This window comes from Ischnura elegans (assembly GCF_921293095.1).
Source record: "Ischnura elegans chromosome 13 unlocalized genomic scaffold, ioIscEleg1.1 SUPER_13_unloc_3, whole genome shotgun sequence".
Taxonomy (NCBI): domain Eukaryota; kingdom Metazoa; phylum Arthropoda; class Insecta; order Odonata; family Coenagrionidae; genus Ischnura; species Ischnura elegans.
Genome location: NW_025791659.1, coordinates 7,284,088 through 7,310,879, shown reverse-complemented (window position 1 = coordinate 7,310,879; position 26,792 = coordinate 7,284,088). Strand labels below are relative to the sequence as shown.

Genomic DNA, 26,792 nt, shown 5'->3' with positions numbered 1-26,792 from the left:
CTAAGATAATATCGTCCCAAGGTTCCTGGCTTTCACTCTGGGTTCCGCTTTCTACACTCGATTCGGAATCATCACTGCTACTGCTACTAAGTATTTCTTCCATTACATAGGCTACAAACTGCTCTTCGTTCATCTAAAATAAAAGACAATTTTCAGCGCAAGTTTTACTTTAAACGGTCAAGAGAACAATCCAAATGGCCAATGATCAGAATCCAACATTGGTCGATAATATAAGCAAAAAACATTCCAGATCTTCATTCTGAATCACTCACTTCGTTCTCTTTGGATAACTTTCCCGGTGTTCTAAACTCGTGTTCTACCAAGTTCTACGCGCATCAACTACTGCGCATACGGTGCTTTCCATTCGTGGCTGACTAGGAGATGACCAGAGTTAACACAAGGTGACACGAGAATCGCCTAAATGGAATGTACCCTATATAATCAATGACGTTTTGGTTGTAAACATTGAAAATTAGGGGGGCCGAAGATAAGCCTTGTCTCACCCCTTTCATAGTTCTTGCTTCTCTACAGCCGATTCCTGATTTAGTCAACGGAACTTGGGTTTTATGTAAGCTCTGGATAGTTCTCTTGACATTGTATAGATTTCTAATTTCCTTCAATATTTCCAGCATTGCGTTCAATCCACGTTGTCAACTATCATCTCTCAGTCAACGAACGGGAGATGTTTAGCGAAATAAATATATCCAAGGAGATCCATAGAGGATGTCCTATTCCATTCCATAGACGGGTAATCTCTGTTGCCACTTCGGTCGCGTTTTTATTCGGTTTGCGAAAATGATCGAAGTGTGGTTGAAAGCAATGCGATTAACTTTTTCTCAACATTTTGCATTGTTAAGTTTGTAAATGCAAGGAGCAGTATGTAAAAGTTATGAATTTGATAGATCACATTATTTCATACGTAAATATCTGTTAGACCCCTTATACGAAATTCCCGTGACACTCGGATAAATTTGTCCGTAAGAGAGGCGAGTGGCGACTTTTCTAAACTCGTTTGAATGCTGGGTGGGTGACAATACATTTAGAGGCCGACTTGAGGATATCCCTCTAATTTAATTGCAGGTCATCATACTTTCCCACAATCGAATTGCCTTCATACCCATGGAGTTTAAGCACTATCTTCCAAACCTGCGTTACGTCGACCTGAGCCACAACAAAATCAAACGACTCTGGCACGGAGATCTTCTTTTCACCAGAGCCCGGGACAACATGGACCTCGCATTGTTTCGGACGAATTATAAAAAGAAATATTCGCAGCCTCGGTTCCTGGATGACCTATTCAGAAATCGATTTCCAGGATCGAAAAATCTGACGATCGACCTCAGGCACAATTCCATCTCTTCTCTGCAACTACCAGACGATAAGGTAATTGCAAAATGTTGCGTTCTCATTATTTTTATGGTATTCTACCCATTCAGTTCCCATGGAGAACTTTCAGGAAGCATTCTGGGAAAATTCCCTTCTTCGAGAACTCGCCGCCAGAAGGAAATGTGGTTACACTAGCAGAAAATTCGATTGGAATTCAGACCAAAGCAGAATAAATTGTTAATAACGTCATTAAGACCACACAATTAACGTCACGAGTATTAACGTTATAACAAGCCTCACAGTTATTGACTTTATGTCAGATTGACACTATGAAAGGTTTATTTAACCAATCGATCCATAATATGGGAGCAATAAAAAGTTCAACAGTCCCCGCTTGCCTTTATCGACTATTATCGGCTTCCCTTTCGGAGTATCCATGGATGAGGATACGAAGACCGGTTCAGCTATTATCTAACACCCCTTATACCTTGCAAACTTTAGGCGCGGGACCGGTCTCCGTGTTCAGGCGTGGCTTTAATAGTCTACGCTGATTAGCACGTAGGAACATCTAGGCGTGGGACGTGGTCATCGTTCGAAGGTGCAGTTGATGTAAAACGCCCGGCCATTTTACGGCCAACAGGAAGACGACGAGTGGGTCAACAGACGATGCGGAAAAGCGGTGGGTGGCTTGGACGGTAAGGGCACCTGGGGAGTCTCGCGTCTAGTGTCATAGGGAACAATGTACCTTTGCTACGCGCGAATAAAAAGGTGTTAAACCTGACCTCCGAGTTAAAATCTTACTGTTCCTTTCCTTACATTTACGCTAAGCGCTTACAAAGTTACGTTCTTTCATGAAATCCATACTTAGATGAGAAAATTAACTTGAATGGAGAGAAACATACGCAGAGTTAGCACGCCGTTCTTCCAAACTCCGTAGTGCTACTTCTGACTGTATCGGAAGCGTCCTTGGAGTGGTTATCTCATCAGCGTTTGTGGAGTCACTTCAAACAACCACTATGGTTGGACATCCTGCTAAGTAGCCGAACATTTTGATACGCTCAAAGGGAAGACTTAGATACAAGAATTATTTACTTAACTTTTAATCCTCTCGGTGCAAACCTTTTTGCTGGAGTATGCATTCACACGACGTTTGTTCTACACTCGTACAGATACAAATCATGTTTAATGTGGTTCTATCTCACATACGGTAATTTGAACTAATCTTTAACACTACAATAATCTAACCCTTTTTTAAGTGCTATCGCTGCAGTTATAATCTCTAATTAATCGTGGAAAAAATACTTTTTAATCAGTCTATGTCAGTGTTATACAGTTTAACCGTCTTATTTTCTTTGCATCATCTGATCTACTGTAGTATGTTGGTGCTCGTAAGATACGGCTAACTACGTCAAAAAATGCACTGTTATTGAATATATCTAATACGTTTAATCTATTTTTCAGTATACGGTCTTACAGAGATACCCATACGAGTTCATCTATTCCGAGTTTATAACATCCATACTCTGCATGCATGCAAAATATATCCTTTTAGATAAACTATTTCTGGAAATTATTGCATTATTATTTACGTACCATCGGTTTTATAAATGGTTTAGGTTTACCTATGTGTACGATTACAATTTTTACGCGAATTGATATTTTTCCGTTCTTTCGCTCGTTGAACATTTAGGCAAACGCCGATTTTCTACGGAAAATAGACTTTCAGATATGAAGAAATTATAGTAAAAATTGTCTCATTTTCTCTTTCCCCAGATTGGAGTAGTGATCCCCGGCTGCGACATTGACAGCGAGTTTTCCCGCGTCAAATTACTTCTGGGACACAACCCTTTCGTTTGCGACTGCGAGGTCTTCAAGCTCCAGCGGTACGCCTCCAAGGAAATGAGACCAACGTCTGCTCTGGAGAGATACAATGGACACAGGCTTGTAGTGCCAGCGGTCATCGATATTCAGGACCTCCACTGCTCGTAAGCATCAACACTATAACCTCCTCTTACTAATAATAAAATTAGAATTAAACAAATAAAAAATTGGCCCCGGAATCAACCCTTGGGGCACACCCAATTTTATGCTGATAATGTCACAGGCAAAATTTTGAACTATCACTACTAATTTTCAATTGTATAATTGATCCTTAAACCAATCAAACAGTAACCCTCTTACTTCAATATTGTTTAACTTTTTATGCAACACAGTGTTATCTACATCTACATAATACCCCGCAAGCCGCCTAAAAGGCGTGTGGCAGGGCGTGTTAGGACACCAGCCGTTTACAGCTATAAAAAAAAAAAAAAGAAGTGCTCTAACGAGGTTGGGACAAGCGTTTATTAAAGTCCTTTACTGTTCGGGGGAAAAACGAATTCTTATATCTATCCGTTCGGCTAAAAATCTCTCTTAATGTATCGCTTCTGTCGGACCTGGAAATATAGTGTGGCTCTAAGATTATGTTCTCTGTGTCGCTCTTAAATATATCCATTCTTAATTGTTCAAGCAATCTAAGCCTAGCGCGCAGCCTCCGAGTCTCCAACGGCTCCCAGCCTAATTCGCTTAACATCTGGGTAACACTGTCTGTACGCCCGTAGCGGTTTTTGACGAAACGCGCAGCCTTCCTTTGTATCTTATTCAGCTCGCGGATTAAGTCTTTCTGCACTGGATCCCATACACTCGCTGCATATTCAAGGTGCGGTCGGACGAGAGCGAAATAGCACCTTTCTTTTACTTTCTCATCCGAAAATCTTCCCACAATACGCTTGACGAATCCTAATTTCTTCAGGGCTATACCGCAAATATTCTTTATATGAGTTCCCCACGTGAGGTTCGAGGTTATCGTAACTCCCAGGTACTTCACTTCGTCTGTTGCCTTTATGTTAATGCCATCCACTGCATAAACATTGTTAGTGTTGCACGAATTCCGCAAAAAATGTACCGCCATGCATTTGCTCAGATTAAGTTCGAGTCCCCACTCTTGACTCCACAAATGAACGTTGTTTAAGTCCGATGATAGATTTCCATAGTCAGAGTGATCACTAATTTCGCGATAGATGACAGCGTCGTCAGCAAATAAACGTATTTTACTGCTAATGCGGGAGCACAGATCGTTAATGTATATAATGAACAACAGGGGGCCGATTACGCTTCCTTGTGGAACACCTGATGTAACTTTTACAACATCAGAGCTAATTCCGTCAAGAACTACTTTTTGTTTACGATCTCTGAGGAAGTCGCGTATCCAGTTTACAACTGTTTCGTTTAATCCGCATGACTGTAATTTGTATAAAAGTTTGTTGTGAGGTACAGTGTCGAAAGCTTTCTTAAAATCTAGAAATAGTGCGTCAACTTGTCTTTTCGATTCACCAGATTTTATAACGTCGTGAAGAAAGAGCGCGAGCTGTGTTTCGCAGGATCTATTTTTTCGGAATCCGTACTGACAGTCATGGAGGAAGTTACGTCTGTCCAAGAAAGTCATGATATAACTAACAACGATATGTTCAAGTATCTTGCCTATAATTGATGTTAGGGAAATTGGACGGTAGTTGCCTGGGTCATTTCTGTTTCCCTTTTTGAAAATGGGTGTAACACTTGCAATTTTCCAGTCGGGCGGTAACTTCCCTTCGGAGAGTGACTTCTTGAATATGATCTCTAAGTAAGGCGCGATCTGTGGAGCTAACTCTTTGAGGACACGCGCGGGTATTCCCTCCGGACCCGGAGATTTACTATTCTTAATCGATTGTAGTTGTTTAGTTATCCCATCACGTTTTATAGATATTTCTTCCATCAAATCCTCAGTATATGGGATGTCTAAATTGAATTGAGTATCGCCAGTAGTGTATACACTTTCGAAGTGGGCATTTAAAGTGTTAGCTTTGTCAATATTTTCGGTGACAAGTTTACCATCTTTATCAAATAACGAATCTACGGTTGAATGTTTTCTCTGAAGCTCTTTCGCGTACGACCAAAAGGATTTCGGATTTTCTTCGAGTAATTCACCAAGTACTTTTTTCTTAAACTTTCGCATTGCAGTTCGCATTGATTTCTTGGTTATTGAGCGTTGAGCAGCGTAACTTTCTTTAGCTTCAAGTTCCTTCGATGTATTACGAGACGTGATGGACTTTCTGTACAAGTTGTATAGTTTTCTCTGTTTCCTAAGTTCTCTTCTGACATCGTTGTTGTACCAGCGAGGTTCCTTATTATCACATTTCAGTTTTTGCGGAATATGTTCGTTGATTCCTTGGCGCAGAATTTCTAAGAAACGTGTCCATATTACATCTGTGCTTTGGTCCTTTGATGTAACAACGAATTTTTTGTAGGAGTCATTAAGCATCTCGCCAAATTTAGTGAAGTTACATTTATCGAATAGGTAAATATTGCGTTTTGGTTTTACGGCTGACACCACATCAACTTTTAACGTTGCAAAGATTACTCTGTGGTCGCTTATACCGTCAATAATATCGACTTGTTTTATCAACTTAGGATCGCTTACTGCTAAAAGGTCTAATAGCTTGTTTCCTCTCGTAGGTTTGTCAACTACTTGGGCGAGAGAGTGATTTGCAAGTATGTTGAGTAATACCTCGCCGATTTCTTTATTCCTTGAATTCGGTTTTACAGTGTAAGTATCCCAGTTTATGGATGGAAGATTAAAATCTCCCCCGATTACTATTACACCTTTACTGTCTCTCTGAGTAAATGCGGATATTTGATTTTCTAGAAGGTACATAATATCGACTTCGGAGTTCGGCGGTCTATAAAAAGAGCAAACATGAATACTCCTTTTGTTTCGTTGTTTAATTGTACACCATACGCTTTCAATTTCGTTGTCAATTATTTCGTGGGCGGCGCTTTGTAAATGGGATTTAACTGCAATAAAAACTCCGCCACCTGTTCTATTGCGTCGATCGCATCTGTAAATTTTATATTCTGGAGGAAAAACTTCGCTGTCGCTTATATCTTCCGTAAGCCAGCTCTCTGTCCGCATGACCACGTCTGCGTCCTGAAAAATATGCTCGATTTCGGCGCGCTTGTTTTTTACGCTACGGCAATTAACTACAACAAGGTTAATGTCATATATTGTAGTTAGAGTTTCGGTTGGTTCTTTTCTAGGCTTTTGTATACTCAGCGGGAGAATTTTATTGGCAGTACTAATAATATTTGATATTTTTTCTTTCTCTGGAGCACGCGTTTTGGGAATAATGACGCTATTGTCCGGCGTTAATGCTTCTAAGCTTACTTTCTTGTATATTTCGCATTGCGGATTTCCTCGGAGGCTACGTTCAATTAAATCTTTGATAACCCCGCTAGATGACCTACCCTCTAGTCTAAAAAATACCTACAGTGCTCAAAAATCCTACGAGCCACCCGTTCCGACGCCTCTTTGGAATAATGCACCCCAGACGAATTGAGGGGAGCCCGGCACGATCTAAGCACCGGCCGAAGATCCACGAACTATGCCCCAATGCTCACACAGAGTTCCCACAGCCTCTTGTTGATCCAGGAAATCCTGTCCCAAACTCGAGGGCCGCAGTCCGTCCGTGGAACTATGCTACAGATGGACAGTCGCATATCAACACCAGTGCCCCTCCGAACGCGTTCCACTTCCGAGCTTAGATCCCTGAAGGAATTTAAGATCTCATCAGCTCTGCGTTCGGAGGCATCATCAGTGCCGACATGGGCCACCACCCGCAGTCTAGAACAGCCCGTGTCCTTCACCGCTGCTTTTACCGCCGCCGTAGTGTGGGATACAAGACCTCCTGGGATACACCAGGAAGAGACCCGTTGGTCCGCTCCGTCTCTCCTTGCCCTCTTCTCCAACTGGGGGAAAATCCGCCGGACGTTGGAACACCCTAACAGAACAATCCCCGCCCTCCCTCCCCGGCTGCCTCTCGAAGCTGCATCCCTCGCGACAGGGGGTTCCTTCACGACCTCGCCAATTAGCTCCCCGGAATTGTCCTCCGACAAGACCTCGAAGCTGTTGTGAACAGGGATGGGGTTAGCCTTCGCTTCCCCCACTCCCCGATTTGGCCGTGCCACCGCCCCCCGCCCTTGGGGTACAGCCACCCACTCGGGCCTCAGGTTATGAGTAATCCCCCGACCCGAAGACTGCACCGTCCTCTCCAAGGTCTCCGCGCAGGCTACCGCCCCCGAGCTTGCTCGAGACTCCACCTTGGAATTGCGAGGACCCGTAGAGGGGACGCTACGATCCCCGGACCGTGGGATTTCCACAAAACCCGTTACCCGGGCGTGTATTTCTGCCACCAATTTCTCGAGTTCGGTGACGCGTGCCTCAAGAAGGTCGCTTTTCGCCTTACTCTTGATCTTGGTGACGGAAGATCGGCCAGCCATACTACTCTAGCGGCTTTATCGGCTTAATAAAAACGCTATGAAATTACAGAAATCGATAATAATGATACAAATATTGCGTAAGAGGAAGTTAGTTTTATAAACGAGTTAGTTAAGACAGGTAACAATGATGAAGAACAAGGGTGAATGATAGAGCAATAGATTATTAGGAGATTCCTCCTCCTACTCCCCTCTCTCATCAGATCCCAACTCTGAGTTCACCGGAGAATTGAACGAACTTCTAAAAACAAAAGGTCCCCCCGAAGGTTTAAGCCCATCTGACATTTCCCTTCTCTTACCAGCTCACCCCACTTCGCCATCTTTCTACATCCTTCCAAAAATTCATAAAGCTAATAGCCCAGGCCGTCCCATAGTTTCCTCTCGAAACTCTCCTACGGAACGCATCTCGGCCTTTGTTGATTTCTTTCTCCAACCCTTCGTTCAGTCCCTTCCTTCATACATCAAAGATTCTCATGACTTCCTTTCTAAACTCAATTCCATTTCCCTCCCCCCCAATCAGCCCATTATCATGGCCACTATTGATGTAACCTCACTTTACACTTCAATCCCTCATTCTGAGGGACTCGCTGCTCTCCGCCACTATCTTTCATTACGACCCACTCCTCAAAACCCTAGCACTGAATTTCTTCTTGATCTTTCCCATTTCATTCTCACCCACAATGCCTTCTCTTTTAATAACAACCACTATCTGCAAATCTCCGGCTGTGCTATGGGAAGTAGGTTTAGCCCTTCCTATGCAAATCTCTTCCTCGGCCTGTTCGAAGAAAATTTCCTATCAAATTACCCTCTAAAACCTCTCCTTTGGCTCAGATACATTGACGACATATTTATTCTCTGGCCGCATGACATCAATTCCCTTAACACCTTTGTCTCTTCACTTAACTCTTCCGCCTCAGTTTCTTTCACTTCTTCCATCTCTAACACCAACATCACTTTCCTAGATGTGGACATTCTTCTTTCCGAAAATAACAAATTCAAGACATCTGTCCACATCAAAGCCACCAACAGACAGCAATACCTCCACTATGACAGTTGCCACCCACCACATACCAAACGTTCAATCCCTTTTTCTCTCTCCGTCCGTGGTCACAAAATCTGCAACAACCCCGAAGACCTTGAGAAGTTCCTTTCCAATCTACACACTTCTCTTCTACGCCGCGGGTATCCCGATAAACTGTTAATCAACAAAATTAGAAAAAAACCCTACAGGTCCAATAAACCCCGTGCCGAAAAGAATTGCTCTCCATCTCTTCTCACCACTTACTTCCCCGGTGCTCATGCCTTACAGGACATCCTGAAGGACTTGTACCCCATTCTCTCCAACCACAAATCCACCTCACAAATTTTCCCCTCTCTTCCACGGATCACGTATAAGAGACCACCTAACCTCAGCACCATCTTCAAAGCCACCCGCCCCCTTCAAAAATTGAATTCAGTCCCCACTACCCCACCCTCGCCGTGCAACCGTCCTAGATGTAAAACTTGTAAAATTTTCTCTCCACCCCCAGCCTCTTTCCTCTCCAAACTTAAATTCCTCCCGATATCTCCTTCCACCACCTGTACCTCCACCAACATCATATACCTCCTTCAATGCAACTTCTGCCCCGCTTTTTATATAGGCCAATGCACCACCCCCCTCAACCTTAGAATAAATAATCACCGCGCTTCCTGCTGTCCGTCATCCCCACATGCATCTCTCCCGGTCCCCACACATTGTTTATCGCATGATTCCATCTTTAATCTATGTTTCAAAGTTTCTATCATTGCCTCCCTGTCACCCACTGACTCGCCCCTCAATCTCCACACCCTCGAATTGGCATGCATCTGGCGTCTACAAGCCAATAAACTCCCTGGTCTGAATGTATCTTGCTAAGTTAGCCCCGCCCCAATACACCCCTCCCCTCTTCCCATCACCTTTTCCCCTTTTTCCAACACACTCCTTTTTCCAACACACTCCTTTTTCCAACACACTCCTTCCCCCCTCATTCTCTCCTTGACTGATGAAGCGGCTACAACCGCGAAAGTCTCTCAGTTTTATTTTTCGTGTGAGTTTTTCCTTTTTTTATTTTTTTTGTGTCTATTTTTAGTGACTGTGTTTTTAAACATTCGTATTATATATATATATATATATATATATATATATATATATATATATATATATATATATATACACACAAATTGCACACTCGCAAACATTTGAGAAGTCGGGGGTGGAAGGTGGGGTGGAAAGGAGGGTTGGGAATTTTAAACTGACCGTCGGTCTGTGGTGAGGTAGGCGAGACCAACGGTCAGTGGATAGACTCGTTCATATCTTATTATAACATTCTTTCCTCTGCCTAAATTATTTCGAATAATTTCTGAAAATTTTCTAAGGCACCCTTTTTTAACTTTCTTCATTTGAAAACCTCATTGATGTTCATATATTACTCTTTCTTTGCTCAAATATTTAACAGCATATCTGCCACGTATTTTCATAATATTTTAGTTACACATATTCAAATAAGTATGGGCCTATAGTTCTGTGCTTCAAGATGATTTCCACTTCTACAAACGGGCGAGCAATGGCTTTTTTTAATGCAACAGCGTCAATAGCATTTTTTAAACCACTGGTTTCAAAAAAATTATAGAATATCAAAGTTACCATTTACAAAGTGCAAATAGATGTGAGCAAGAGTGGAAAAAACCCTAGCATTTTGACCTTCGACGTAATTCGAAGATATCCCCTGTAGGAAAACGCCCTAACAAAAGGGGGGAAAACCTGCGAAACCCTTCTGAGAAAGAGCTAATGTAAACATGGTGTTCAAAAAAATGCAAGAAATTGCAAGGAAGTGATAGTGTTACGATTTATCAGGAAATACGAACTCCAATGACATTATTGGCGTAAATAGAACTATTTTTTTCATGTAAAATTTTAACTTAATGTAAAATATGTTATCGAAATAAAGCTTAAAAGTCGTAATGTGTCACGATCGTCACCCAATGTTTACGAAGGTTACTTGGTTGTTTAGAGTCGGATTTTGTTGGCGTTGCATAAGGGGTTTTGGAAATCTAATTTTTGACAACTCTGTTATTACTGCTATGTCCAACTGACACTTTTGAAGGTTTTATTTAACTAATTGTCCAATAATAAATGGGAGACATAAATACTTACCATTTTTATGAAACATCCACACCAATGGGATCATTGGTGTAAATGCATCCAAATATTTGAGTAATGATGTCGTGCTACATATATTTTTGCAAAGGAATAGTCGAAATTAATGCTTTTTGCAATGGATACAGTAATATATTTAAGTTTAGGCACAATACAGTGTGTTAGTGACATAAAAAACTAGCAAGCAGGTTTCAATGAAGTCCTACTGCAGAAGTAAATCGTTGATTTTCTTTTGTAGAGTCTTTTGTTGCTTGGAGACGGATTTTGTTGACCTTATACACGAGATGTTTCACTCAATGAACGAGAAATCCGAGGTCTTATTACTTTAAGTTTGGCGGGACTGAGGCACGAATTACGTCGAATCCGTGTTGACGTTACGGACGAGATCGTTAATACCAACTTGAACTGTACATCTACTTCGAAGTTGCATTAGTGCACCATCTTCAACAGGACTCGTGCTGATGATGAAGAAATATTCATATTCCTCCAGCACGCTTTGATATCAATGTGCTTGATAATGGCCAACACCGAATCTACTTTTTACCCCAAAGACCAGACGATATCATCACATATCTAAGTACGGTTAATACACACAAAAGTCTTCTTTATTATACGATGGATATTTCGATAACGTTAAGATGATATCCTTTTTGTAAAATTCACGAATAGCTGTAAAATTAACGTAACATAGATATCAAAGTTGTAACAACCGTTATATTAAAAACAATGATTCCAAACTTTGTCAATAACTAGCATATGTTCAGTGTAGCATTGAAGAGCACAAATGTTATGCGTCTTTCTGTGATGATTACCAAAAACATAATAGGCACACCTATTACCCACTCATAATGATTTTGTGAAGATATCCATGACATGCTGTAATATGAACGTCCACGTCCACTGTTGGACATCACTGCAAGATTCTTTGGAAAGTCCTTGGATATTTGTTGGATATCCATGCGACAAAAATTGGATTAACATTGATTTTTCATGGTTGTCATATGTTAACGTCTATAATGTCGTCTGCATGTTAAAGGGATATCGATTTTTGTTAGGGAAATAAGCTGCGGAATAACGAAATGATTTTCATTAGTAATATCCTCTCCTAAGCCATGAGTCTCTGGGCAGTTTTGTTAATGTTTCAAGCACCTTTCATAATCATGGTGGAAGGAAAAAAGGACAACACAGTTAAATTTGGAATAAATACTTATTCATGATCATCATCATTGGTCAACAATCCTAGGATTGGTTTGACGCAGCTCTCCACTCCATTCTCCAATCAGCTAATCTTTTCACACCTACGTATTTCTTCTCTTTCACACCTCTCTTCACTTGTTCCATATATTTTGTCCGAAGTCTTTCTTTTCCATTCTTGCCTTCCACTTGTCCTTCGACGATTGTCTTCATAAGTCCATCATGTCTCAGGATGTGGCCTATAAGGTAGTTCCGTCTTCTTATTTAGGTTTTCATGAGGCTTCTCTTCTCTCCTACTCTTCTTAGGACTTCCTCGTTACTAACTCTGTCGATCCATTTGATTTTCACCATTCTTCTGTAGCACCACATTTCGAAGGCCTCTATCCTTGCTTTCTCCGCTGCGGTCATTGTCAATGCCTAACTTCCGTATAAGAGCATACTCCAGATGTAGGTTCTTATAAATTGTTTCTTTACTTCCATACTTAAGTTTCCTGCTGTAAGCAGGTCTTTCTTTTGGTGGAATGCTCTCTTCGCCTGGGCTATTCTGCTGATAATTTCTTTCTTACTTCTCCCGTCACTAGTTATCTTGCCTCCCAAATAACAGAATTCATCCACCTCTATCAGTTTTTGCTTCCCTATTTTGATGTTAGTCTTGACTTCTTCTCTTCTGCTGCATACTAAGATCTTGGTTTTCTTTGTGCTTATTTTCAGTTGATATCTACCCATTACCCTACCCATATTAACCAGAATATTTTTCAAATCCATCTCTGTTTCTGCTATAATATAATACGATATAATATAATATATATAATATATAACGGCTATGTCATCGGCAAATCTTAGCGTGCTAATTTTTTCTCAATGAATATTCACTCCCAATGCCTTTTCTTTGATTTCATTAATGGCTTTCTCAATGTAAACGTTTAAAATTACGGGTGACAATGTACAGCCTTGTCGCACTCCTTTCCTAATTCTTGCTTCTTCACAGCTTATTAATAAGCATTTTACAGCATGGTTCACAAGCGTGCACCTTGCGATTTCGAGACACTTTTTTTATGCACTACGATAATACAAAGTAATTATTCTCACCAAGAATAATTTATTGTCATACTTAATTTTCAATTTAAATAATATAAATAAATATATATTTTAATTTTAAACGATTAATGAAAACACATGACAACGCACACTCATCTTTCTTGCCGTTGTGACATCCATCTTGTTTTACGAATGCAAAACAAAACACAAGTGACATGCAGTGGCAGAATCGTGTACTAAAAGATACAAAGAAGCGCATTGGCAGGATTAAAGGACAATAATTCAGTCTTGAAGGGCTATAATATAAAAACATGGAGATGTTCTTGTGCGTAAGTCGGATCTGATGAGAAAATGGATTACATCCACCACGTTAAATCTCCAAGTTTCGATATATATTCTAATTTTCCGATTTTATTTCTAATTTTAATATTTTCGTGTTCACAGGGAGCCAGACTCAATGAAAGGGAAAGCGATCGCAGATGTGGAATCATGGGCTTATCATTGGCTGCCCATGATAGGAATGTGTTTGAATCACCTTGGAGTTCAGTCAGAGTTGGGGAAGACATCATCCAACACCACCGAAATAGAAGCAATGGATGAACCACCGACATAGCACCGGTGGTTTCCGGTGATAATTTGCGCAATTAAATGAAGGGTTTGATGAATAAAATATAAAAGTTTGTTTTCCCACATAGCTTCTTCGTAACACTGATAACACACTTTAAAAATTGCAAACCACGCATCAATTCAAATATGTATATACATTTTTTATTATAAAATACATACAGTTTTTGGTTTGATATAATTTTTTATTGTCATTTCCTCTTTTTTTAATGTTTTAAGTATTTTTAATTTTTTTGCGATTTATATTATTTTTTTAAATATTTTATCTTCTTTTTTTCATCATCATAATCTTTTTAAACTCATAACATTAGGAAATAAACATTTGTAATTTCTTCTTGAACTGAGACATGTATAATACCTTTTAGTGATTAAGACTAAACCTACAAGAAAGAAATACATAGGATAGACTCATTGACGATTGATTTGCTTAGGCAGTTTGTATGTGATGGGGATTGTTGGATCGTAATCCCACATGTCTGTAAGTAGCGTGTTTTGGGTTGCCCGAGCCTGGACTTGAAGTTGTTTGCTAATTTGGTAATGAAATTGTTTATTGTGGGGAGCTTGTGTGTGGACAGTACATCAGCTATATTGACTGATCTGGATAGGTTGAGGTGTGGGCGTAGGGACCCAGTGAGAAATGGGTGGTGGAATCCACGTGGAACCCACGCGGAGAATTAACGTGGATACCTTGTGTTTTTGGTCGTGGAATCAACGTGGAACCCACGTGGAAATTTGGTGGAAAAATTAAAACAGCAGTTGGTGCTGTCCTAAAACCATTAAAACCTCAACCAATCTATATCTAAACCTTCTATATATGTGTCTACGATTTTTCATGTGCTCTCATGGCTGCCTTTCCACGAATTATATAAAAATAGAATGTGCGATACATTTTCACATAACTAGCGTGGTTTCAGGATGATAAATGACGCAATGTTACCAGAGAGTTAAGTTCCACAAATTAGAAATTCTGTTTAACATTTTATGCTAATCACCACAAATCCACTTGAAATCAATGTGGATTCCACGTGGGTCCAACCACTCAATATTCACCACCACCAAATATCCACCACTCAACGTGGATTCCACGTGGGTTCCACGTGGATTCCACCACCCATTTCTCACTGGGGATTTATTGGGAAGACTTCCAATTTATGTCTTATAATTTTCGATAATGCAAATGTCTCGCATCCGTACAGGAGGGTAGTTCGGATAGTCGATGCAAACACTTTAACTCTGCAGCTGTGAGAGAGAGAGAGAGAGAGAGAGAGAGAGAGAGAGAGAGGGGTGAGATTTGGGAGCATAATGAAGCAATTGGCGTGCCGGTACAGTAACGTAAATAAGGTTTTTAGGACAGTTTCTTGGCTATCCGGACTCCTAAGGATTTGTGGGTGGACGCTCTTGGTATTCTATTCTTGTTTATGATAGGTGATGTCTGTGGTGCAAATTTGCGTCTTTGTGAAAAGAGTAAGTGTGTGCTTTTGGGGGCGTTTATTTGTATTTTCCAAGTGTGTGTCCAAATGTTGATGAGTTTCGAGAGGGTGTTGAGTTTGTTAATGTTAGTGTCTCCCCGTCGTGACGTCACACAGTGGTCCCAAATCGAAAAACGCTGGCCAAAATTAATAACGTCGTAATTTTAGCTAAATTAGCAAGAAAGGTGGTAGTATCTTACTGATTTTGATCGTCTGAATCTCATTTTGGCATTTTTTTACGATATCTCATCATTTCAGCATTTTTGAGCTGTTTTTATTCAAACAATTTTTAAAAAAATCTCTATATAGAAGTAATTGGGATTAGTGATAACTTGGTATTCATGGAGAGCTTAAAACAGTATAATTTTAAGGTTAAAGATAAATTAATTGCAGTTAAAAGCTATAATAGAACTTTTGATAAAATCGCTTTCACATATCGAAAATAAGCCCAAAAATAGCTCAATACCTTTTTTTGGATATGTCTTTCCCAGTTACGACGGCTGAATTTATCTATTTAATTTTTGACTTCACATGACAGACGGTTGTACGTGGTTTTATCCTGTGGTGCTCGGTAGTTTTTCAATATTCGGCGAGCTATATTGCGGCGCTTGATTAGATCGACTAAGTACTGAGGGAATTTGTCATTTGCTTTGTTTCTGGGAATAAAGGAGCGTGAAGCTCGCCGTTTGGCAATGTTTAAGGCAGAAGCGATTTCATCTTCCTGTTTTCCAACCTCTGAAGGCGTTGGGTTTGCAAGGGGGTTTATTTGGGAAAGGGTCTCATTAACCTTTTCTAACCTATAGCTGTTTCTGGGAGAAAACAAATTTCAGGATTTTTAATTTTGAAAACTTGTAAATTTTACACATAATGATAATTATCCTGGCATGTTAATATTTCGGAATTCAAGTTTACACTACAAAATATTATATAATTTAGATATCTCCTAAATAGAGGTGAATATTTATACATTTTTGAGGTCGCTTAGAAGCAACATTGGGTTATAAAGGGTTGAGATGAATGAAACTTTGTCCCAATCCGTGACATTATGACTGAAGAGGCAAGTATTTGGTTAGTAAGGGGAAGTAGAAATTGTAGGGGAAGGCGGTCAGGAGTGAAGGAATAAATACCTGAAGGTGTAAATGAAATTGGGAGATTATGTGCAAGGACAAAATCAATTTCGCCGCAAGATCTCGGAAAATAGTGAATAGGGGAGAGCAGAGCCAAGACTTGGAAATTTATATTTTTTAAATATACGAGTGCAAGGTAACCCCAAATCTATTGATCTTATTACTGTTCCACATAGGATGGTTGCAGTTCCAGTCGCCGAAGTAGACGCCACTTGGGGCGGAGAATAAGCGTCCCAGATCGTCCGCTGCGAAGTGTAAGTTTGGTTTTCGGTAGAATGTGTGGAGGTGTAACGTACCGTATTTTGCGTTTATCGAAATACCAAGAGCTTCGAATTTTGTTGGGTCAGTGGAGTTTAACAGGGAGTGTGGGATGTTTTTACGGATAAGAGTTGCTTCTCGTCCGCCTCGTATTAAGCGGTCCAGTCTATAAGTGTTGTAGTGTTGTGAATAAAATGATTTTTCTGGTGTTAATTTAGTTTCCTGCAATAATATTATGTCTATGTTGTTATAAATGGCGCACTGAAGGAGTTCATGTGTTTTAACCAGTACGCCGGCAAGTAGCAATCATTTGGTTCAGTGTTTTATACTAACGACTTTTGCCGCAAAAAAAAGAACTCTGAACTTAGAGCACTTGCATGAAATGGGGAACTTGCATGGGTCGTCGATTGCTATAAAAACTATATTGAACAGGTAAAATGGATACATTCCAAAAATACCTCAAGTTTTTCCATTCATCATCAAAAGAAACAATAAAATTGACTTTGAAATCGTGAAAATTTTCCTGAGCCGACCACTGCGCGAAGGCACCCTAGCTCTGCCGAAGCAAAGCGTGACGTCATAGGTTCTAACTCTGACGTCGGGAAATACACTGAGCGCATGCTGTAAACATTTATATAGCCGCTTATCGTCATTTTTGTATGCGCTGTTATTCTTGGTAAGTTTTCTTACTGATATTGTGCCACGATTTCTACTTGGGATATTTAAAATTCGACATCGCGATGATGAAGTACAAGTGTTTCACTTCGTATTTTTCAGTTATTAGAACAATAGGTGATAACGTTACCGCTCGTACGAATAGTGCACCAGAAATTCATTTACATCTACATACTGCCCCGCAAGCCGCCTAAAGGGCGTGTGGCAGGGGATGCTAAGGCACCAGCCTTTTATTAGGACACCAAAAATTGATGAATTTGTGATGACAAATTATTGCTGTACGTCGGCGTAAAATCGATATATAAAAGAAACTTGTAATGCTAGAGGATAAGGATCGTAAGCTTACGAGCTGTGCTGTTGAATTTGGCAACGCCGTAATAGAGGAGAAGGTAGTCCTATCCGTTCTATGGTGGTCCGATTCTCATCCTGTGAAAATTCATCACGAATTCATAGCTGGAGAGCCTTTTTCACAGATTAGAACACGTAACTCCAATGAAAAACAAATAATATTTTGCTCTGCATTCTTCTCAAGTGAGAAGAGGGGCATGGAAAGATAATTCCAATTCAGAGAGCACAAGAAAGTCATTTTTTTAATTATGAAAAAAAAACTTTTAGGCAGTAATCTATGAAAAGCAATGGACAGTTAAAGTGACACGTGTAATGCATTAAGGAATAAAAAAAATGTTTCATTCTCATAATAAAGTTAGAAAAACTTCTGTAAACTACCAAGTTATTTAATTATAAATAATATAAAATGCCGCTTACCAGCAGATCGTCCTCTACGGGCAGCCATCTTCAACTGAAGCCTTCACATTTCTGAAACTCAAGCTCGTAAGTAAGAGTTTGCAACTTAGTAATGCAAAGGAAGGTTGCGCGGATAAATACAATGTGTTTCACCACCTCTGATAAAATGTAACTATTCAGGGAGGGATCCCAAATATGTGTGTCTATTTTAATGTTTTTTTATGATTTTGCTTGGAGTTTAGGTCAAATGAAACCAATTTATAGCCAACGTTTCGATTTACGTAAAATCATCCTCAGGGCTCTTAACATTGTACATATTTATTTTTATATTTATTTACATCAATAAATAACGAAGATGTAACATCCGAAGTAACGCATGCAGTTATCTTTAGAAAACCTTGACGAAGCACTGAATAAATACCTGTTCTTGAATGAGTGATTGCTTCTCTCAGGTGGAGGGAATACATTTTTGGGCTGATGTTTTGAGGTGTCCACGCCGCCACCGAGGCTGTCGACATAAAATGTATGTAAATAACATAAAATTATATTCAACGTAAAACTATTCCAATACAATGTCGTTCTCTAGCGGGGAATTAGATTACCATAATGGCCATTATAGGAGGGTAAATATTAATACGTGTCATATGGCACGTATTCCTTGGTCTCCTCTGACATCTGGGGTTCCTCAGGAGAGTGTCCTTGGTCCTTACCTGTTTAACTTGTATATTGATGATCTTGCCTCTCTGCTACCTTCTTCCCAAGCTCAAACCCTCCTTAATGCTGACGATTGTAAATTTATCAAGGACATTGAAAAACCACCTGATTGCCATGACCTACAAGATGCTTTACGTCAGACATCGAATTGGTGTAATGTCTGGAAACTTAGATTAAACCCAGATAAATGTAGTGTGATGTCCATGGCCCTAAAGAAGATCACACATCAATTTGACTACAGTATTTTTAATCACTCTCTGAAAGGTGTGTCAACATCTAAGGACCTAGGCATTATCACTGACGATAAATTAAATTTTTCTCCTCACATACAATCCAGCAAGTCTAAATCAATGTCCCTCTTAGGACTCCTGTTCCGTTTCACTGAAATTAAAGACCCCCAAGCACTTCGAAATTTCTTTTCATCCATCATTCTTCCAATTCTTACCTACTCTTGTCACATCTGGTCTATCTCTTCACAAACCAACCTCTCATCCCTGGACTGTGTCAGCAATTTCTTTGCCAAAATAGTAAAAAATAGAATACCGCATTTACGCAACATGTCCACTAATGCTATTCTCTCCTCCCTCTTCATCCCTAATCTCACTACCCATAGGCTCACAGCTGATTTAAAATTTATTTATAAGATTCTCAATTCCACCATCGACTGCCCTGCATTGCTCTCTTTTATCAATTTTAAAGTTCCACCCCGTCCTACCCGTTCTCATCCCCTAATCCACATGCCCATTCCTAGACTTTCACTCACTAAGCGTTCGTTTTTATACCGCATTTCTTCTGTGTTGAATTCACTCCCTCCACACATCGACCCCTTTGCACTTCCATTGAAATCCTTCATAAGCCTTCCCCTATCCCAGCGGTTCCCAAAGTGGGGGTCGCGACCCCCAAGGGGGTCGTAGGTCGTTCGGAAAGGGGTCGCGAGATACTAATAATATGGTGAACAACGTACTTAAACTTGGACGACCATTTTTAGGGGGTCGCGGCTAAGAAGAATGAGCTAAAATGGGTCGCGGAAAGAAAAAGTTTGGGAACCGCTACCCTATCCTATCTGTCACCGAAGTAGTCCGTCACTGCAGTTTCTTGTTGTCCTTTTTTTTGTAAATGTAATTATTGCTTTCTACATGCTATATTGCATCTTCGTCCTCTAATTTATGTATTGTTACCTGGCCACTATAAAATGGCAAGTATATGCTGTATGTAGTTATATTTCTTTAAAATACAATAAAATAAATAAAATGTTCCTGATTTTGTTAATAAGTATATATGATTCTGATTATTATTTTAAACATACCGATTAGGGGGGCGTTGAGTATAGGGTTATGGATCCATGAGGGCGATGGCTCGAAAAAGTTTGGGAAACACTGATTTAGACTATGTGGATCCAGTATCTTAAACTTATTGTGCGTACTTTTTGCCAATATGATACCCACAAAATATGTCCATTTCTGCCTTTTTAACAATAGATTTAATGCTTCTTTGGTCACACGGAAACGCTTCGCGCATAAGTCGCCATGCCCTTAAACAAACACGATAGGACCCCGACACAGCGTTGCCACATTTCCATGTTCCGGCCGGTATTGAAGGAGGCCATGACCACGCCCAGCTTGAGACTACCTGCTCCATGGCCCCACCAAACTCATGTTAACCAAGTAAGGTTTATCACAAAAATAAATTTCGACGGATTTTTTCAATATAGAGGTTTTGTTTACTGAACAAAATATCTCAAAGACTTTTCACGTGCTTGTCGGTTCTTCTGAATACGCGATGCTTCTCACAAGAAGATTTTGCGTAAGTGATGTCAATAACGAAAGAATCCTTTTTTCTTTAAAAGTAGACACTTAGATAAGAATACTGATGAAAGCTTTTGTCCATATACGCCTGATTTCGAGAGAATAGTATTAAATTAACTAAAAACACGGTCTCGTTCAATTTACTCCGAATATATCGCCTAGATTTAGATTTTGGATAGCGTATCCTGTTCTCGTTTGAAAGACTACGGCACGAGACTCGAAAAGGGTATTTTTTCCAGTCAGCCACTTTTTCTTTTTCCTTTAATCTATTCCGTATTCGTATCATTTCATCATTTCATTGAAAGATATGAGAATTCGTTATTCCCCTAAATAATAAAGGACTTCAATAAATTCTAGTCCCAACCTCGTTAGAGCACTTCATTTTTTTTCTGTTGTAAACGGCTGGTGTCCTAACACCCCCTGCCGCACGCCTTTTAGGCGGCTCGCAGGGTATTATGTAGATGTAGATGAACTGCGGTATTCCATGACGTTTTGCTTCTGGTCTTTCAATTAGGAGAAGAATTTTGCTCCGATTGATATTCATCATTTCATTTCATCATTCGTTGATATTTTTTGCCTTTAATATACCACCTCGATATAAACCAAAATATTTAAAAATAATGGAGAATGTAGATAAAGTACCATATTACTGGAATATAATGTTTTTTTTAATTCATTAAAATCCTTCCAAAACTCCCCAGACGGCACAGAATCCTCCGTATCTAATTCGTATGCAGATAGTATCCATTGACTACCGCTCCGTCGCTTTTTGTCAATGAATACTATCTGCATACGAATAAGATACGGAGGATTATGTGCCGTCTGGGTCTACAAGCAGCTTAACTTCTAAGTCTTTCGAAGAAAAATGGGATCGAGCGTGTTTTTGGAAACTTGGTCGTCTTTGGTCCTCTGTATCTTAGCAGCGGGTGAGATCTACGAAAAATGAGTTATTGTTTAATGATTATCAATTATATTTGGGCATATGCGTCAAGTTTTAAGTCTCTACCTCAAAAAACCCTAGTTTGGACTTTTGTCCGGCTTTTTCCGATTTCGGAACACTGTGCGCAGGTGAGTTTATTATTTAGCTTTGAAATAATGTTTAATCAATCTCTTCGCCTTTTCTTCATGACCCGTTGGAGGTTGAAAAAACTGCCCTCCATATCACAGAAATGTGTCATAATACGGAAGCAATGGAATTTAGGACGTATGCATTTGGTTCAAGTGAAAAAAATGAGTTTTGAGGAAAAAGGATGTTAAAGTCTTATCACGAGGAAGAAACGGGGCTGATGGTGGGCAGTTTGCGGTTTCTGAGGTCTGCGAAACTCAAACAACTGAAGAGTGCGTTTTAAATAGCCTGAAACATTTAAAGGTCGACCTTGAAATGGCCCTCTCATCAAATTAGCAAAAAAGTTAAATTTCATATTATTTTTAAAGGAGGAGAACCACAAACTGCAATGAGTTACCAATTTTAGTTGCCAGGTAATAATTCATAAATTACATCTTCATCTACAAGTACATACTACCCCGCAAGCCGCCTAAAAGGCCTGTAGCAGGGGATGCCAGGAGACAAGACGATTAATAATAAAAATGAAATTCGAAATTATGGTCAGTGATTATTAAAGTATTTTATGGTTCGGGGGAGAATCCCAACATATCTCCGTTCGATTCAATATCTTTCTAAATTTATCGCAACCTTCGGACCGGAAAATATAATGGGGCTCTAATATTATGTCCTTCGCGTCGCTCTTAAAGATATATTTTCCCAATGGGGAACATGCATGGAATTTGTTCATCATCCTAGTTAGCCTCAATGAATAGAAAATTTTCTCACGAGTCCAAATATATAAGCAAAAACTCTCCTGGTACTCCACAAACGTCAATAAATGCTAATTAAAAATGCTCGAATATCGCTTGAAGTCACGTGACCTGAAACGTCTTCTGACGTCATCGCACGGAACACCATTCACTTCGCTAAGAGAGTAGAGTGTTAGAGGCTTGAATGCAAGACATTCAAAGTAAAAATTGCTATTATTATCGCCAAATTAGCATTTGAGCCCTCGTAGATTGATTTTCTATCCACTTCCTCAGTCTGTCATCAGTGGATGACGTTCCGTGACGTCACGCTCCCATGACGTCGTGTTTTCAATCAGCCGATGAAGATCAATTTTTAAAGACTCATAACTCAGCTAAAAAGCATAATTCATACGCGAAATTTTCGACGAGTACATTTGAGGTAGAGGCCTTCTTTTTCCAGTACTTCAAAAAAATTGTGCATGTTCCCCATTGTTCAAGCAGTCTAAGCCTAGCGCGCAGCCTACGAGTCTCTGTAGTGGCTACCAACCTTATTCCATTAACATATGGGTAACGCTGTCTGTAAGCCCGTAGCAGTTTTTGACGAAGAATGCTTTCTTCCTTTGAATTTTATTCAGATTGCAGAGTAGGGCTTTCGACACCGGATCCCATTTTCTCGCTAAATATACATGGATTTGTAACAATTAGACAATACAATATTAACAGTTTACTATCGGAAGGAACACTCTAAACTAAAAATAGTTTTTCTTAACTTAAAACAGAAAATATATGTTTGAAAAGCACACAGGCCAATTGTTAGAGCTCAAATTCGATTTTTAACCGAGATGAGTACCTTTTAAAGTCCTGTAGGAGCCTCGGGCACTCACACGACGCGAAACGTATATCTAATGGCTTACAATGAGCGACGTGTAAATTTCAGGAATGAAGCGTGAATATTGTTTGAAGAAGACGTAAACATATTGGATTCGTGGAAACATTGGCCAAAAATTAATCATTATGGCGAAACAAAACGTTTTATTTTGTTCCCACTGATTCCCGAAATGTACTGGCCTTTTCGACAGAGACTTTTGTAACAAAACGAATCATTTCATTGAAAAGAAACTTTTTATAGGATGATATGTTTACAGTTTTCAGTGAGACAGCACAATTTCAGAGAATCACCACAATTATCTTTGGTGCTTTAATTTGTTGATCTACCATCGTTAAATTCTTTATCTATTACTCATTCTAAGTGGATCCAATCGGTTAAGGGCGCAACGAAGGGTAACAAGGGAACGCGGATACTCCCTCGTTCACGTGGCCTCGTGGGAAGTGGACGTGAAAATGGCTATGGCAATGGAAAACTCAGAAATCTTGAACTGGAGTTTTTAAGTAATTTTGTGTTTATTATGTGAGCTCTGTTACGTGCTATTACATCGGCATTGTGAATTCTTGCTCTTCACATGGAAAAATAGAAGTATTAAGGTGAAACTGATTCTCAAATCAACCACTAAATGACGTAACACTACCTTGCGCTTCACATTTCGTTACTGTCAATAGTACGTTATTTCCGTTCACAATTTATGGCGCCAGTAGAGCATTAGTAAGGGAGCAGGGTTCACGGGATAAAGGGAACGAGGGAATGAGTGTGCATACTCCCTGAATAGGAAAACGGCCACCGTCTCGCTGACGAAGATGAGTTGCTCATTTCCTAGGGTGGGTCGAGTGGAGCCACCCTTCCCCTGGTCTTGGAGGTGTTGACCTGTGCCCTGACGACACGAGTGCGGGAATTCGGGGGCAGTCTGTGGGTAGACACGAGAGCGACGGGGTGTGCCTTGCCGTTACATTTGTAACATCACCACCAACCTCAGTCATTTAAACTTCTCCGAGATCTGATTCGCGTGGATTTCGATTCTTTGGTGCTCTAAACTCGATTCCAGGAGACGCAGCCACTCGAGTCTCCCTCCTTGATCGAGTCAATCACGACAATGTTACATCATAGTTACACTTACAGTCACTTGCACAGAATAAGGACAATGTTTGTGGCACCGCGTCTGCTTCTCAGGGAAATTTATATCCTTTACTGAATTCGTGCGAAAGAAATTATCAGCAGAATAGCCCAGGCGAAGAGAGCATTCCACCAAAAGAGAGACCTGCTTACAGCGGGCAACTTAAATATGGAAGTAAAGAAACGATTTATAAGAACCTACATCTGGAGTATGCTGCTATGCTGAAGTGAGGCATGGACAATGACCGCAGCGGAGAAAGCAAGGATAGAGGCCTTCGAAATGTGGTGTTACGGAGGAATGATGAAAATCAAATGGATCGACCGAGTTAGTAACGAGGAAGTCCTAAGAAGAGTAGCCTCATGAAAACCTTAATAAGAAGACGGAACAACCTTATAGGCCACATCCTGAGACAAAAGAATGCAAGAATGGAAAAGGAAGACCTCGAACAAAATATATGGAACATGTAAAGAGAGATGTGAAAGAGAAGAAATACGTAGGAGTGAAAATATTAGCTGATTGGAGGATAGAGTGGAGAGCTGCGTCAAACCAATCTTAGGATTGTTGACCAATGATGATGACTGAATTCGTAGTTTTTATACGGCGCTTCTCAAACATTCCGCTTGTTAGTGAATGTGTATGCACTAGGGTGCCTCGTTTTGCCACTTTTTTTAGGAGCGAACCGTAAAACCCGGCAAAAGTTGCGTACCCGGGTGGGTATTACAGATATGATTTTTTTTTCGAAATCGGTTAATATCTTCTGTGCGCCATTTTGTCTTGAATATTCGAATTTTTTTACGAAAAACGTTAAAAATGTAAATAATTAAAATTTGGTATTATCAGGCACTCATTTTTTCCAATAATGTATAACATTGGTTTTTCCACGATATTTTAGACTAATCGTGACAGCTCTATTCCTTTTAATTATTGCTAAAGTTGCCTTTTATCGTGCCACCGAAAGCAGTTTTGTGAGATGGCAACCCGCAACACAATGTCTCATTTTTACGCTATGCATGCGATAAATGACGCGAAATAGAGATGTATTTCAGTCGAAAACGTGTAAACCATGTCTGAAGTTCTCGAGGGTAGTCATTAGGATTAGTGTATGCTCCTTTATGCCATCGCCGACTATATTGACCATATTTTCGTGTAAGAAGATATCACTGAAGATGGAAATTATCATTCGGGATTCACTATGACGGCATTATGTCCCTCAAGGGTCAAATTCATCTCCCCTGTGGATTTGGATTAATTTATTAATCATTTGATTTTATTTTAGTGTGATCTAGCAAATGTAGAGCTCCTCGCTCACCTATCCAGAGAAGTTAGCCATGCGACCCAGAACCCATCTCGTGGAGGTGCCCGCACCTTGGGCTCCTCCGCCTCCTCTACCCAACCTACCAGCCAACGTTATGCAGTCCGGTTTATTTGTTCTGAATCGTTACCGTCCGGTAATATTGTGAAAATTGAGTTTTCGATTGAAACTTCGGCGGAACTTGCCGTGAAATCAAAGTGGATCTGATAACGCCATCCTTGCCGTTATCAGATCCACATTCGCTGTCCGTTGCACTACCACTGTGTGATGGAGTTACACGGCGAATGACTATTTTGGCGACGTATTTTCAGCAAGCGACAGTTTTTCAACGATTTCTTCATTTGATATATTCCTCACAACTTGTAGCACGATAATAGAAACATCGGTGCTTTCCCAATGAATCATTTCTCCATAATCCATGGCTTCAAAATTCAAATGGGAAATAATTTTTCATCTGATGCCATAATTTAAATAACCTGCTTCGTGATCTATAGCTCTAAGAATTTTAATTTGTGCCTCCTGTCGGAAAGTCAGTCGACGATCACTTATCACTATTAGAATATTATCTGGGAGTGCGGGAAACACTTTAGTTTGAATGGATGAAAAAACTATTGCTTGGTGCTTCCTTGGCGAGTATCTATATCCATGAATGGTTTCACAGACGTGACGATCATCATCGGCGAACGAAGATTGAGGCCTAATCTTACATTGCACTACGTAGACCTTTTACATAAATGTTACTATTTCGACGACTTTATTGCTAGTTTTCTTAGCCTAAATGTACCTAAGTACTGTGTTATCTGTGGTCAACCAACGGGCCTTATTTAGTTTACCAGGAATCATAGTGACTAGCCCTTCTGGACATATTCCAGACCCAATGGCTTGGGGTATCTTGACTAAGTACTTCAGTTCCTTATTAAGGATTCAGATTTCTTTTGGGCTGTCGTTTGGAGAGTTACAACTTATGAGATGAAATGATACCACTATTAGTGAAAGTTTACGGTTCTGGAGCGTCGCTTGTATTTTTTTTCAGCACGTTATCTCGTTTTCTTAATCATTTACGGATTATTTATAATAGTAATTTCATCGTCATTGCTGTTATCCTTTAATATGATGCCATTACGGTTTTTAAATTAGGAAAATAGATGATGGAAGAAGCCTGGCTTTGGCGTACGCTAGA

General features: G+C 40.0%; 1 protein-coding gene across 2 annotated transcripts in view; it reads left to right on the top strand.

The window, feature by feature from the left end:
• Positions 1-931: 931 nt before the first annotated feature.
• Positions 932-26,792, top strand: part of LOC124172893 — a 50,104-nt gene continuing 24,243 nt past the window's right edge. Inside the window, exons 1-3 of one of the 2 annotated variants that reach the window (XM_046552398.1) lie at positions 948-1,383; positions 3,100-3,311; positions 13,529-13,814. In XM_046552398.1, coding sequence (XP_046408354.1) covers positions 1,120-1,383; positions 3,100-3,311; positions 13,529-13,697 — 645 coding nt within the window. In that variant the 5' untranslated portion in view covers positions 948-1,119 and the 3' untranslated portion in view covers positions 13,698-13,814. Of the gene's footprint in view, positions 1,384-3,099; positions 3,312-13,528; positions 13,815-26,792 lie in introns of those variants that run through there. The other variant, XM_046552399.1, reaches the window with a different exon arrangement.